The sequence below is a fragment of the Ochotona princeps genome, chromosome 11 (genome assembly GCF_030435755.1).
Source record: "Ochotona princeps isolate mOchPri1 chromosome 11, mOchPri1.hap1, whole genome shotgun sequence".
NCBI classification, from domain to species: domain Eukaryota; kingdom Metazoa; phylum Chordata; class Mammalia; order Lagomorpha; family Ochotonidae; genus Ochotona; species Ochotona princeps.
The window spans coordinates 48432139-48445860 of NC_080842.1; the positions used below are offsets into that span (position 1 = coordinate 48432139).

Here is a 13722-nt window from a genome sequence, read left to right on the forward strand (position 1 = left end):
TTGGATTTTTCTGGAGTTTGAAATGTTTGCATCCACTTAAGAATATGTACAGCCACTTGGATAAGACTCAAGTCTGAATACAAAACTAACCTGTTTCAAATCTGCATTAAATACATTACCTGAAGGTAATTTTGCATAATTTTCTTTTTCAAAAGCCCGGAATCTAAAATGCTGAAAAATCCAAAACTTTTTGAGGGCTGACATGACATCAGAGGTGGAAAAGGCCGTTAACTGACCTCCCGTGATGGCTCACCGGTCAGATGCAGGGTCACTGAGAGTAGCGTGTAGTGTTGTCTTCGAGCCATGTGTACGGGTGTCTGTGAAACCTCTTGTTTGGGTTCTCCCCTTGAGATCTTATGTATACAAGAATGTTCTAAAATTTGAAAAAAAATTAACCATTTATGAGTCCAGGCGAGTGTGATGAGGGGCACTCACCCCATACAGTGTTGTCGCCTCTCGTCCTGTTGTGAATGCATCCCTGGTTGCTGATGACACAGATGTGAGGAATTGGGGAGCAGAGCAAAGCCCGTGACTGCATGGCAGGAACCACGGAAGCACGGGGGCCACGTGTGCCCCTGGCTGAGCCTCCAGGGCTCTTCAGACTAGAGCACGGAGAACTTGGAGCCCATAGGGTTACAGCTGATGCACAGTTGTTTCACAGAAGGGTGCGCCTGTCTGATCGATGTCAGGAAGCACATCCTTTGGGGCTGGCATTGCACTGCACAGAGAAAGCCGCTGCCTGCGACACTGGCATCTCATATTGGCACTGGCTCATGTTCTGGCAGCTCTGTTTCTGATCAGCTCCCTGCTAATGGCCTGAGAAAGAAGCAGGAGATGACCCAAGTGCCTGGGCTTCTACCACTCACCTGGGAGACCTGGAGGAAGCTCCTGGCTTCCGTCTGGCCTAGTCCCAATCGTTGCGTGGAGCTGGGGAATGAACCAGTGGAGAAAAGCTCACTCTCCTGGTCTGTCCTCCTCTCTGTGAAACTCTTGACTTTCGAATGAATCTTTATATTAAAAACAAAAGGTTTTGTACCTCGACTCTGAGTCAGGGGCAGGAACCTTTTTTCTGCCAGTAGCCATTTGGATATTGATGACAGCCTTTGCAAGCTGTACAAAATTATCAGCTAAAAAATTAGCCTGCTAGAGTTATATTGAATTTCAAGTCATGCCTATGGTTGCCTGAGCTGGGCCAGACCCTGTGATTTCATAGCTCTTAAAACGGCCCATGAGGGTCCAGCGCAGTAGCCTAGTGGCTAAAGTCTTCAGCTTGCACACGTCGGGATCCCATATGGGCGCTGGTTCTAATCCTGGCAGCCCTGCTTCCCATCTAGCTCTCTGCTTGTGGCCTGAGAAAGAAGTCAAGGACAGCCCAAAGCCTTGGGTCCCTGCATTCATGTGTTAGACCCAAAGGAGGCTCTGAACTCCTGGCTTCGGTTCAGCGCAGCTCTGGCTGTTGTGGCTGCTTGGGGAGTGAATTGGTGGATGAAAGATCTTCCTCTCGGTCTCTTCTCCTCTCTGTATATCTGACTTTCCAATAAAAATAAATAAATCTTAAAAAAAAAAAAAATCCCACAGGCCAGATGTTCACACCCTCCTCTCAGTCCTCTGTCCTTAAGAAGGCATTGTAGAATTAGGCACAATTTCCTTGAGCTGAGACTGTGGAGGGAAAGAAATGGATCTGGGTATTAAATCAAAGGATTTCATCTCAAAATCCTGTTCAGATGCTGCATGGGGTAACTGCTGAGATAGTTTGTCATGGATCACCCTGTCCCTTCATAGCAGTTGTGTTTTCAAGGAGAGAAAATGAGCTTCCTGATGATGTACTACCTAGGCAGTAGCCATCATTTCCAGCCTGTCTTTCATAAGCAAGACACACCTAGACATTGTGTGTATGCATTTCTTGAGGGGTCAGTGAAACACCTGCTTTCTGATGCTGTGCAAGGATTTATTCTGCAGCATGTGTTGGGTGACTACTGTGGACTAGGTTGCTCTGCTCCTTGCTGAGGATCCAGTGGCAAAGTGGAGCACATGAAAAATTTAAAATGACACCATGTGAGTGATGCTGACACAGCAAATGGTTTATGAAGGTGTGGGAATGCGATGAAGGAACTCCTGGGTCTGACTGGAGGAGCAAGAGAAATGTCGTAGAAAAGGAGTGGGAATTTGCCAGAAGCTAAGGCTGCTGAGAACATGTTATGACAAAGACTGCATATCAGCCCAGAGTTAGCTATGCGCCTCTGAAGTCCTTAATTTGGATGTGTATCTTCTCCCAGGCCTGTCTCTCTCCCTTACTGTAGAAAGTCTCACCCAGTTTACATTATATTTTGAAATATATGTGTATGCATATATGTTTATCTATTTATTTGAAAGACAGGACAACAGGGAGAAGATTTTTCCACATACAGGTTCACTCCCTGAATGTCTTCAGGAGCCAGAGCTAAGCCAGGCCAAAGCCAGGAGCTCAGAACTCAATCCAGGAACCCCACTTGAATGACAGGGATCCAAGTACTTGAGATACCTGCCTCAGTACTCCAGAGTGCACATTGCCTGGCAGGTGGCTCAGAAGTGGAGCAGAACTTGAGCCCTGGCACCATAATGTGTGAAGTTGTTGCTCAAGCAGCAGCTTAACTGTCGTGCCACAACACCCACCTCTCAGTCTTGGAGAAACTGAATGATAATCTTCAGGGGTGTACCCACAGCATCTGTACTTTCTGAAAATGTAGTCAGGGGACCAGCACTATAGTATAACATTGGACCACTCTTGACAGAGCTGGCATCCCATATAGACACTGGTTTTGGTTTCTCTCTGCTCCACTTCCAGTCCAGCTACCGTCTGGTGGGCCTGGGAAGACACCCTGAGGATTGCCAAGGGCTGGGGTCCCTGGATCCACATGGAAGACCTGGATGAAACTCCAGGCTCCTCAGCTTGACCCAACCCTGGCCGTTGTGGCCATTTGAAGAGCGAACCAGTAGATGGAAGATCTCCGCCCCGCCCCCCCATCTCCCTCTTTCCTTCCCTCTCTGTAACTCTGCCTTTCAAAATAAAAACAAACAAATCTCTAAAAGCAAAAACAAAACATCAGTGTGGCCAACGTTGGGAACCATTCCTGTCCCTCTCGTACCTGCTCCTCATCCTTTCTGAGGCAGGTGACCATGGACTTGTTTCCCCCAGCTTATCACCACCTCATGCCCTCTTTCCTTATTTCCTGCAATACCAGCTCAAATCCCAGAGTGTGATGCCATCCATTGACCATTCTGCAGCTGGTGCCCAAGACACATCTATTACTCTACCTTGTGTCTCTCTCTTGCTTCCCCCCAAAAGAAGGCTTTGTCTACTCTGGGATACTCACTTTTGCTTTGCCTCAATTTGATGTCATGATAGGGACATACATATCGTCCCTATCCTTGCTCTCTCCCCTCCATGCCTTGTGAAGAAGAGCCCCTTATCTTGGGTCTCCTGTGCTGGAGTCCTCGCTCTCCTCCCATTGCTGGACTCTGCATCTTTGGTCTGTCCATGTTTGTACTCTGATCTGGCTCTGTTTTACAGAGCTTTAAATACAAAACATAGCCAAGGCACTCATCTTTCAAGAGTTAAAATTGCTTTCCTGTAACCCTGGATCACCCCTCCCCCTTTCCTGCTCTTTCGGTCTCCTGACATTCTGTTCACAGTGAAATACAGATCCTGTGGCTCAATCTGCCTCATGCCACATCCCCCTTAAGCTGATGGATTGGGAGTCCCCAGTGGCCTTGTGGCTGCTGCATTCTCCCCAGCTCTCATGAACCCCTGCCCCTGAACTGCTTGGCTCCTGGGAACCTTGTCTTCATGCCTTCGTCAAGAAGTTACAGCAGCAAGAAAGTGCAGCCTTCTCCTTCCTATGTGACTCTCCCGGACCTACCCTGTCCCCTCCCCGTGGTGTAGACCAGATGACTGCATGAACCTCGCAGCCAGTCCTAAACAAGGGTCGGCCTTGCCTTGGCGAATGGCAGGGTCTGCTCTGACCACATTCAAAAGCAGCCTGGAGATGGGCTTGGCTGCCTTCTTCGGCTGGTGAGGGAGGCATCATGTCTGCCTCCATTCCACTGTGTCTCTCTCACAACCTTCCAGTGTTTTGTTTACATTGCTTCTTTAATGTCTTTTCATCAAAGTTATCTTTTTGCTGGAGAATATACTGAAGAGCAGATGCCCAGTATTTACACACAAATGGACTATCCCATCCATACACTCACACGTTCTTGATGCTGTTGCCTCAAGGTCAAGTCTGAAGTCTTGGAGCACTTCTCACAGAAACCCTGGCCTTGCCCCTCCCAGCTTCCCTCTCGTCTCTCTTCTCCCATCTTGCCCAGCTCAGACTCCCTGCATGATTATCTAGCATATTTTGCTTTTAGGTCCTCTGCAAACCCCAGGTGAGAAGACCACTGGCCCGTTTGCAGCTGTCGCCCTGCCCCTGGTTGATTTCTGTGACTTTATTGTGCGTCTTCCTTCCTCAGAGACAAAAGTAGGCAGGGAAGCAGGGAGTGGTAAAACAATAAATCCCTCCTGTGTCGCCAGCTCTCAAACAGCATGCCAGCATTGAATTCAGTGTTTGACAGCCATCTGTTTTAGTTCCCAACAAAGCTCAGTCAGCTATAGATACTATTATCATCTCCATTTTACAGTAAGAAGTATTGAAGAATTTGGTCTTACTTCTTAGGTCTTTGGCTACCAAAGAAACCGGTTAAATATTAGAAGGTTGAAAGACACATTAGAGATTTTTCTTTCATTTAAGTGGAAACACAGACCTCCTTCCTCTTAAAGATAAGGAATGTTATTTTTTTATACATCAGTAAACCCTCATGGGCCCACTGCCTTGGTCCCTTTCTTAGTCTGCATGCTGTGTGTGTATGTGTGTTTGCAGCAAGCCTATTACTGTCCCTGGTATGTAGAAAAGCAATGAGTCTGGGAGCTTTGCAGGCAGACCTGTGCTCTGTCACGTGGGCTGGGAGCTCATGTTCATTGTTATTTCTTCTGGTAAACTCTCTGCAGGCATTTCTGCTTTAACCCCTCCCATCAGCCAGGCACTGTTATTGTTCAGGGAGATTGAATTCCGTTGTCTGGGGTCTTGAGGCCCCAGGATCCAAGCCCACCCTGTCAGTAGCAAGTCTCTCCACCAGCTCCTGAGCCTGGCTCAGCCTCCTGGCCCTCTGAGGATTTCTGCTGTGTGCCGTCTACTTCATGACCCTTAAAGTTCACAGGACTGCTGGTCTGATGTGTGAGCGCCTGAAGACAGCACGCTTCATGGCCTTGCTTTGGCTGCCTTGGCAGGGAGGGCTGATGCTTTGACGTGGCCTCACGTGGTGCTGTTACTGAATTCCCGAGACAGACTCAAACCCTTCCAGCTTTGACATAGAGCTCCACTGGAACACCCAGTTTGCACTGGCCTTGGAGAACCTATTCTGACTCCTTAATTTGCCTTGCTTCCCTCCCCCGCCACACCCTGCCCGTGGATTCTGGCAAGTAGAGGAGTTAACAGACCACTGAGAAGGTGTCAGGACTCCAAAAGGCTCAGAAGAAGAATGTGGCTGGTACATTCAGGATGTAAAAGCTGCCTGTGTGTTAAAATCACCTAAAAATTCCGATGGCATTGCTTCTGAAAATGTTTGCTGTTACAAATAAAGTAAATAGAAATGTCTCCCTGATGACCTTGCTATGCTACGGTACCCAACGCCATGAGCTACCTCCTGGCAGTGTTTCTGCCGTGTCTGTTAAGAGGCCAGTACATTTTCACTGTCTCATAATGTCGTTGTAAATACCCTGGTCTAAAAATAGCACCATGGCTGAGTGTCTCCCAGAGAGCATCCTGGGGCTTCAAGGTGGGGCCTGCTCATCCTCAAATGCTGCTTTGAGTGAGGTTGGGTTATAAATGGAACCATGTGTGTTCTGCAAAGTAATAGCCCAACAGCGATAAAAAGCTATTTAAAACACTTTGCCAGAACACTGTTTAAAAGAAGAAACACAAAAGTTCTCCGCTGCTGTATAATGAGAACTAAGAGCTGAGGTAGGATGCTGGGTGGGCAGGAAGCCTTATAAATAATGAAGGCTGGGGCCGGAGGACTAACCATTTTGGGGTACAGCCCTTAGTCATCTGCTAGCCACAAGCTCATTCAATTAGAAATGTCCAGTGTGGGAGCAGGAAGGCCCTAGAACGAGAACCTCTTTCCTAAAATTGTCCCACCTAAGGCTTTGGTCATAGAGAGCCACTTGGCAGCTCCCAAGACTGGGGAAATTCTAGCTCTTTTTTGCAAGAAGCTCCCTGTTTGGCCCCAGGGAGGAAGAGGGACTTGAGAGAAGACCCTTTTAAGAACATCAGGCAGTGTGCTCTGGTTCATCAGCTGCAGATGGGAGATCCCGAGTGTGGGGGGGGTGGGGTGGCAAAGGATCAGATAAATTGCAGGAGTGGTGGCAGGCAAAGGATTAGATAAGAAAGAGACCACGGTTTATGGAAGGGGAACTCTAAGACCTCGGGAATTGTAGCTGGAGCAACATGCCTTTCTTCCTAGCGAGAGACATACGGACTAAATCACCAGGAGAGCAAGCAAGCTGTGAGATAAATATAACTGTCGTGCAGTGTCCCAGGAGTTCTGCAGGGAAACATGGTGGCTGCAGGTAGCCGAGTCTGTCTTGTAATGCACTGGGGGCTCTCCTGTGTTTGTAGACAAGGACTCAGTGCTACATTATTAGTAAGTGTGTATGTGTGTGTGTGTGTGTGTGTGTGTGTGTGATGGTTGTCATTGGGAAATTAAGCCATTCTTTTAGACGCCCAGATCAAAAACACTCATAAGTAAATCATTACTGATGGAAATTTGGGTTTGCAGGAGTTCGGAGCACAATTTCTAAGCATGGTTGAGAAAGATTACCTGGGACATTTGGAGTGTGATTGAATGGTAGCCTTTCAGATTAATTAGGAAAACTGGAGCCTCACAGCCTTGTTGAGCAGGGTTTGGCTGTTGCCTGAAGGAACTACGGGATAAAAATATGATGTAAAATGTTTGTAAAGAGCACGCTTTTCAAGCCTGAGGATCTTGAGGACCTGCCAGGAAAACAAAACATTTTTATTTGGATCCAAGAGAGAGATGCTTTGCTATTCTGAGTAAAATTTAGATCCTGTGGCTTCTTGGCTTTTGTGTAAATTGACCTCTGAGTTTCCACAGTTAATTATTCCTATCTAACATAGGAAGTATGGAATCTGGTGGATTGGTTCTTCAACACCGTGTCCTGCAGCGAAAGCATTCGTTCCTTCAATGTTAAGATGTATAAAAATGTTAACTCGCCTTGGGTGCCGCATGGGTGAATCATGGCAGGTGTCTAATGAGCAACTTTTCTTTTCTTTCCCAGCGGACTCCAGCGTGGACACCTTTGCAGTGTTTATGGCCAGCAGCGGAACCACAGAGGTCGCAAGTCGAAACAGCCCCGCCACACCACCCAACACCCTTAATCTCCGTTCCTCCCACAATGAACTGTTGAATGCTGAAATAAAGCACTCCGAAGCCAAGAACAACACACCCCCCAAATGCAGGAAGAAATATGCACTGACTAACATCCAGGCGGCCATGGGCCTTTCCGATCCGGCTGCCCAGCCCCTGCTGGGAAATGGCTCGGCCAACATCAAGCTGGTGAAGAATGGGGAGAACCAGCTACGCAAGGCTGCTGACCAGGGGCAGCAGGACCCCAACAAGAACATCAGCCCCACGGCCGGCATCAACATAACTTCTGAGAAGTTAGAGGGTAAAGAACGCCCCCCACAGGAGTCCTCAGGCTGTGAGATATTACCCTCCCAGCCCAGGAGAACTAAGAGCTTCCTAAATTACTATGCAGACCTGGAAACCTCAGCCCGTGAGTTGGAGCAGAACCTGGGCAACCAGCACGGGCCGGGGGACGAGGAGAAGTCCCAGCCAGGCCAAGGCCCAGCCTCCACCATCGCAGGCAATGGTGATGCTCTGTTGCAGAAACCCAATAAGCGCCAGGCCAGCCCCGAAGACGGTCAAGTTGCCACGGTGTCCTCCAGCCCAGAGACCAAAAAGGATCATCCTAAAACAGGAGCAAAAACCGATTGTGCACTCCACCGAATCCAGAACCTAGCACCAAGTGATGAGGAGTCCAGCTGGACCACCTTGTCCCAGGACAGTGCCTCGCCCAGCTCCCCAGATGAAACAGGTATCCCCCCACCCTGTCCACTGGAAGGGTTCAGTCTCGGGGGGCACTTTCCTTTTGGTGTTTTTAGCAGTGAATGGAATAACTTCCTAGACGGACCATAAAAGGTCCATTTGGAGGCAGGAGAAGAATGGGAGGCTTTTGGAATAAGATTGGGCCCTGAGTGTTAGATTCCTTGACCATACCTTAGCTTAGTTTCATTTGGGGGCACAATTTGTTTTGTGAACGCAGCTATGAAGGAAATAGGCCCTTGAAGTGCAGAAAACAACAGTCATATAGAAATTGTACTGCCATTACCTGGGGGGATTACTGCTGTGTTCTAAGAATGTTGGGTTTTGTGAAATAAGCTTGAAAAAGAGAATACAATTTCATGGATGTAGCCTAGTTAGGAGAGCCAGCTGTTTTTAGACGTTTGTAGAACTTACTTAGGCTTGGAAAGTTGGAAGTTCAGAATATTAGGAGTGCTTAACAAAGATGATTTTCTCTTGACTTTTATGGGGAGTAATTTATTAGCCCATTTAACTGACAGTTGAAAATGAAAAAAATGGTGTTTCTGGCCAAGTATGTTTAGAAAGCTAGGACTGTAACATCCTTGGAACATGCTGCCCTACCTCGGGTGCTTCAGGGTGTCATCAGATAACTGTGTCCCATTCTCTGGTAGGTTGACAGCAAGGAGTGATCCTTCCCCCACCCCGCTGCAGAAAGGGGAGAAAAAGAAAAAGAAACATCCTGCCCACCTACCTCCACACCTCAACTCTCCCCACCCTAATCTGAGGCCCACATGCGCATGCACCCCTCTCAACTCTGTAAGCAATATTAAAAACCAAAATTAGAAAATGTGCAAGGGATAGAACAAATAGGACAGATAAGGCCCATGTGGGAGATGAATTACAAGGAGGAAAGGTAACAAAAATGAGAGATTTAAGATGATAACTTGTGTTTTTATAGAAGTGTTTCTCAAGTGCCCTTTAAAATCGCACTGCTTAGAAGGGATCTGTGTTGTCATCTTCCTCCTGGAGAACTAAGATAGTCCGGTTTCATCTCCTACACGTCCAGCCCCACAAAGCATTTGAGTGATAATCATGTTTAGTAATAGCCCTCGGTTAACAGCTCTCCATTTGGAAAATTCATATGTGCTAGCTAGTGGACGTGGTCACCTGCTGGTGTTTAAATCTAGATCATGCCTAAGAGTATATTTTTGACCATGTTTATATCTTATATGTAGGCTTCCCATCCATGATTTCACTCCCCAAATGCCCACATCAGGTGTGTGTGTGTGTGTGTGTGTGTGTGTGCATGCAGCAGGAGTGGGGGTGGCTGGGAGAGTGGGAATTGAAGCTGAGAGACAGGAATTCAGTCTGGGTCTCCTACCCGGGTGGCAGGGACCATTTGAGCCATTGTCACTGCTGCCTCTCTGGGTCTGCAGCAGTAGGAAACTCAGATCAGACGTAGAGCTGGACTGAATCCCAGGCACTCCAGAGTAGGAGGCAACATCCTAAGTGTCACACCGGGTGCCCTTCCTCCCCTGTCCTAGGTGGGCATCTCACAGCCAAGCCACGCCTCCTTTCCCATGCTCTCTGGGACAGCCTCAGTAATTCCTCTGACCACAGCAGCCTTGCAGCTGCTCTTTCAGGAACTGCCTATTCCGGCGCAGTTAAACTGTGAAAAAGTTGGAAGGTCTTGAATGAACTAGGAGCAATTAGATGAGCAGTGAAGCCTCCGCTGCCCAAGTGGCCTCTTTTCTCAGCGGTGACCACTATATACATATATGTTTCCTTCCAGAAAACATTTTAGGCAAATACCCACATTTATTCTACGTTTAAAGCTTCACTCCCCCAAATTTGTGATGATATTTTTAAAGCGCCTATGCCTTTTAGAAATGTATACTAACATATAGTAGTATAATGGACATAGTGTGTATGATACAGTCTGCGCTTTATATGCCTGAATTCAGGTAGTTTCAAAGAAAAAATATCCTGGGGGGGATGGTAAAAGTCACTTTTGCATTGAACTTGTAGACTTTTTATGATATTATTCCCTAAACAGTAAAGTATGATAGAGTGTTGACACTGTACATGGTATGGTTAAGTAACCAGTAATGCGTGCGGAGATTGTGTGTTGCCCACATGTTTCTGGCAGTTAAAGCTGAATTATGGGTACACGAAGGTACAGTACTTTGTTCGAATTTGTATGCTTACCAATTTTCAAAGTGAAAAGAAAAAAATCACACATTGTTTTACACTCTGCTTCCAACACCCGTTGTTTGCTTTTGAAATCTCAGCCGTGCTATTTGACTGTATGTGTTCTAAGGTTTATTTAGAATTTCCCTTTGAGGTTTTCATCTAGTAGTCCCACGGCTGATTGAAGAAAGCTGGTGTCAGTCAGGGCCGTGGGGAGAACAAAGTGAAAGGTGAGGGTGAGCACTCCCCAGGCCTGCTGCTGGTCCTGGGATGTGCCTTCATGCCCTCTCTCCAGGAAGGCTTGCCAGGCTGCTGCGCTCTGACGCTCCCAGCTCCCAGCTCATTTGCTCAGTGTCCCCAGGGTTACTTTCTGTTCGGCTCCCCCTCCCCACTTACGATGCTGGGCACATGTTGTACCCTGGGGGAGCCTCTTCTGAGTTGTTGAGAAAATGCATTCCAGTTTTGCTCTCAGAGTTGGTGTGAGATCTTTGAATTTAAAATAAGGTCAGTGGCGTGGTGGTGGCCCTGGCTGGATGGCTAAGCGGGGACATTTTGAATCTGAGATATTGCAGAGAATGTGTTAGCTGTGACTCAAAAGCAATGACGTTGTGTGTTTCAAAACATGCGTGGGGGCAGACCTAGGCTGACCTTCAAAAGCAGCCACCCGGGGAACATGGCACCCATCTCAGCGGGCTGTGAGTCTCAGTCATGACTAATAACGCTTTTTGGAATGGGCTTAGAGCCCTCTCTAAGTCCCCTCAGAACTCACACATCCTGCCAGTGTCAGGCAGTGGGCACCAGACAGAAGGTGAGGAACCAGGCAGTTTTTAATCCCTCGTGTTTCTTTTGCTTATTCTCTTTCCAGAAATATGTTGTTGGTATTTAAAATGATCATGATCTTTTTCTAAGTTGTTTTTCATTTATTTAATTATTTGAAAGGCAGAGATGACAGTAAAGATCTTGTGTCCACTGGTGCCAGAGTCCAGCTGCAGCCAAGTTTGGGACTCGAGAAGGGTGAATGGAATAGGCGTAGAGAAAATAAATGAACCACTACAATTTCATGATCATAATGGACACTGCAAGAAAGCTGTCCACTTTATTTATACAGAAGCCGTCATAAAGGCTGGCACAGACTTCACACCTGGTCAAGTGGGTATTCCTAAGGCCAATTGTTTCACCTTGAGGCAGGATATCAGCCGTCCTAATCTTGTGGTCAGGAAGTTCTCAGTAGAGAACCAATACCAATCAGTAACACATTCCTACTACAATCCTCATTCTACAACTTAGTCTTGACTCAGTTAAGGGAGGAAATGCATCACAGAAGGAAGGACCTAAAGATCAAGGAAAGGGGGAAAGAATAGATTCCCACTACAGCTAGGGACTTAACACCCTTGATTAGCATATGGTCAATGGGGGGCCAGCCAAGACAGCATGAATAGTAAAAGGCCCCTTCGCTAAGACGTTTATCAGAAACGTCGACTTCCAAGCTTACATTGATAGTAAAGACAAACTCCGCAGAGGCAGACAATGCCTAAATAGATTGCAGAATTCTCAGCAGGGTTGTCCTGTGTCCATGCAAAGGGAGGTGGAACTGCTTTCAGGTGGTTGCAGAGACATCCGCTGGGCCTTGCCATGGAGCAGGAAATTCCCTTGTGGCCTTGCCTGCAATGGAACAGTTCTCTTCACACCTTCGTGTCCTCCACACCCACTGCACGGACCCCATCACACTGGCTTACTCCCTGCGTGATAGCAATAGCTAGGGTTGCTCAGGCCAAAGTCTAGAGCCTTGAATTCAATCTAGGTCCCCCACATGGGTGGCTGGAACCCACCCACTTGAGCCCACACCTGAAGCTCCCTGAATTTTGTATTGTCAAGAAGGTAGATTCAGTAGAGTCAGAATTTGAACCCAGGTAGTCCACTATGGGACATACGCCTCCCACATAACGTCAACCACTGTGACAAAGGTCTGTTTCATTGATGTAATAAATTGAAATCAACCATTACATGTTTCTCATATAATGTTCAAGATTGTGTTTCTCATGTTTTATGCAGTATATGTATATATATGTAAAGAATATTGACTGTTGAGAAAAAATGGAGAACAAATATTTTGTATGATACTAGAATTCAGTTCCATAGTACATACCTGAAAAAACATTCACCTGTGTATGAGCTGTGGGTGATGTAAATACTTACCCCAGTGATGTGTGTTTTATGGCTGAATCCTGACACAATTATCTTTGGGTTGTAGACTGCACTACTGGGAGCCTTGAAAAATAAAAGGGACTGTTTTCTACCTTAGGGGCATCGAGTTAGAGTGCTATTTATAAAACGAAGTGTGCTGCCTGCCCAGAGATGGACCGCTCTCTCGTTCCCATTCTTCTGGGATTGCCCCCTCCAGCCTTTTAGAGACTCTTGCACAATCAATCTTGTATGCAATATGTTGCTGCTCTGTTTCTCCAGGGTGGTCTGTCCTATGGGATGACAGGAAGCTATTGGGAAAACCAAGAGCATCTTTGAAAGGATGAATGCTTGGAGGAGTTTAGGAACGTCTCAGAGTGCTTCCACCCTGTTTCTGAAAGTTAGGGTTGCATCAGTTTAGCTCTTTCGCTTGGGACTTTGATACATGTGGTTTCTTTGAGTGAGCACAGTGGCTGAGACAAATACCCATGGTCAGACTGTGTGTGTGGTGTCTGTTACTCACTTGGTATTGGCTTCATGAGAGCTTCTGTAAGATGCATCAGATTGGAGCTTGTTTGGTAGAAGTTTCAGTAGCCAACATGTGACTTGGGTTTGATTTGGGACTTACCAGAAGAGACACAGAGTATTGAAACCAGATGGCGCTTACAAAGTAGCCATTGCAAAATCGGTCCATTATTAAATCGGACAAATGGCAGAGTTACACACAGAGGACAACAGGTCTGTGTGGTGTGGCGTTGGGCCTCAGGGGTCAGAGCAGGGGCTGTCTAGTCTGCTTCCTCAGTTCAGATCCCAACCCTGCTGCAGCGAGGCAGTCCATGATGTATGGAATATTCCGTCAGTGACTCATTTTGATTTGAGCTGTATATTTTATAACTTCAGTGATCATGTTGTCTCTGAACAACCAGTTTTTGGGAAAAGCACACTGAAATTCTGTGGACCTACTGTGTGCCAGATTGTGCTTATGGTACATCCACACATGAACCCAGGTCTTCTGACGCAACATCCGGTGTTTTCGCACTGCACCAGATCTTAAACGTTAAATATAAGCACCTTAAAGTCTGGAATTCCGCTAAATGCATGGGGATAGCTATCTTGAGAATGTAGAAAACTAAAAACTACCTTAGAGGCTATTTCTGAATCTGCAAATGG

At 46.9% G+C, this 13722-nt stretch overlaps 1 protein-coding gene across 4 annotated transcripts in view; it reads left to right on the plus strand.

Annotated features, from left to right (window-relative positions):
• The window catches only part of APBB2 (amyloid beta precursor protein binding family B member 2), a 272222-nt gene that overhangs the window by 150162 nt on the left and 108338 nt on the right, over positions 1–13722 (plus strand). For all 4 annotated transcript variants that reach the window (XM_058670169.1, XM_058670172.1, XM_058670170.1 and 1 more), the window contains one exon: positions 7376–8194. In XM_058670169.1, the coding sequence (XP_058526152.1) occupies positions 7408–8194 (787 nt within the window). In that variant the 5' untranslated portion in view covers positions 7376–7407. The remainder of the gene's footprint in view (positions 1–7375; positions 8195–13722) is intronic.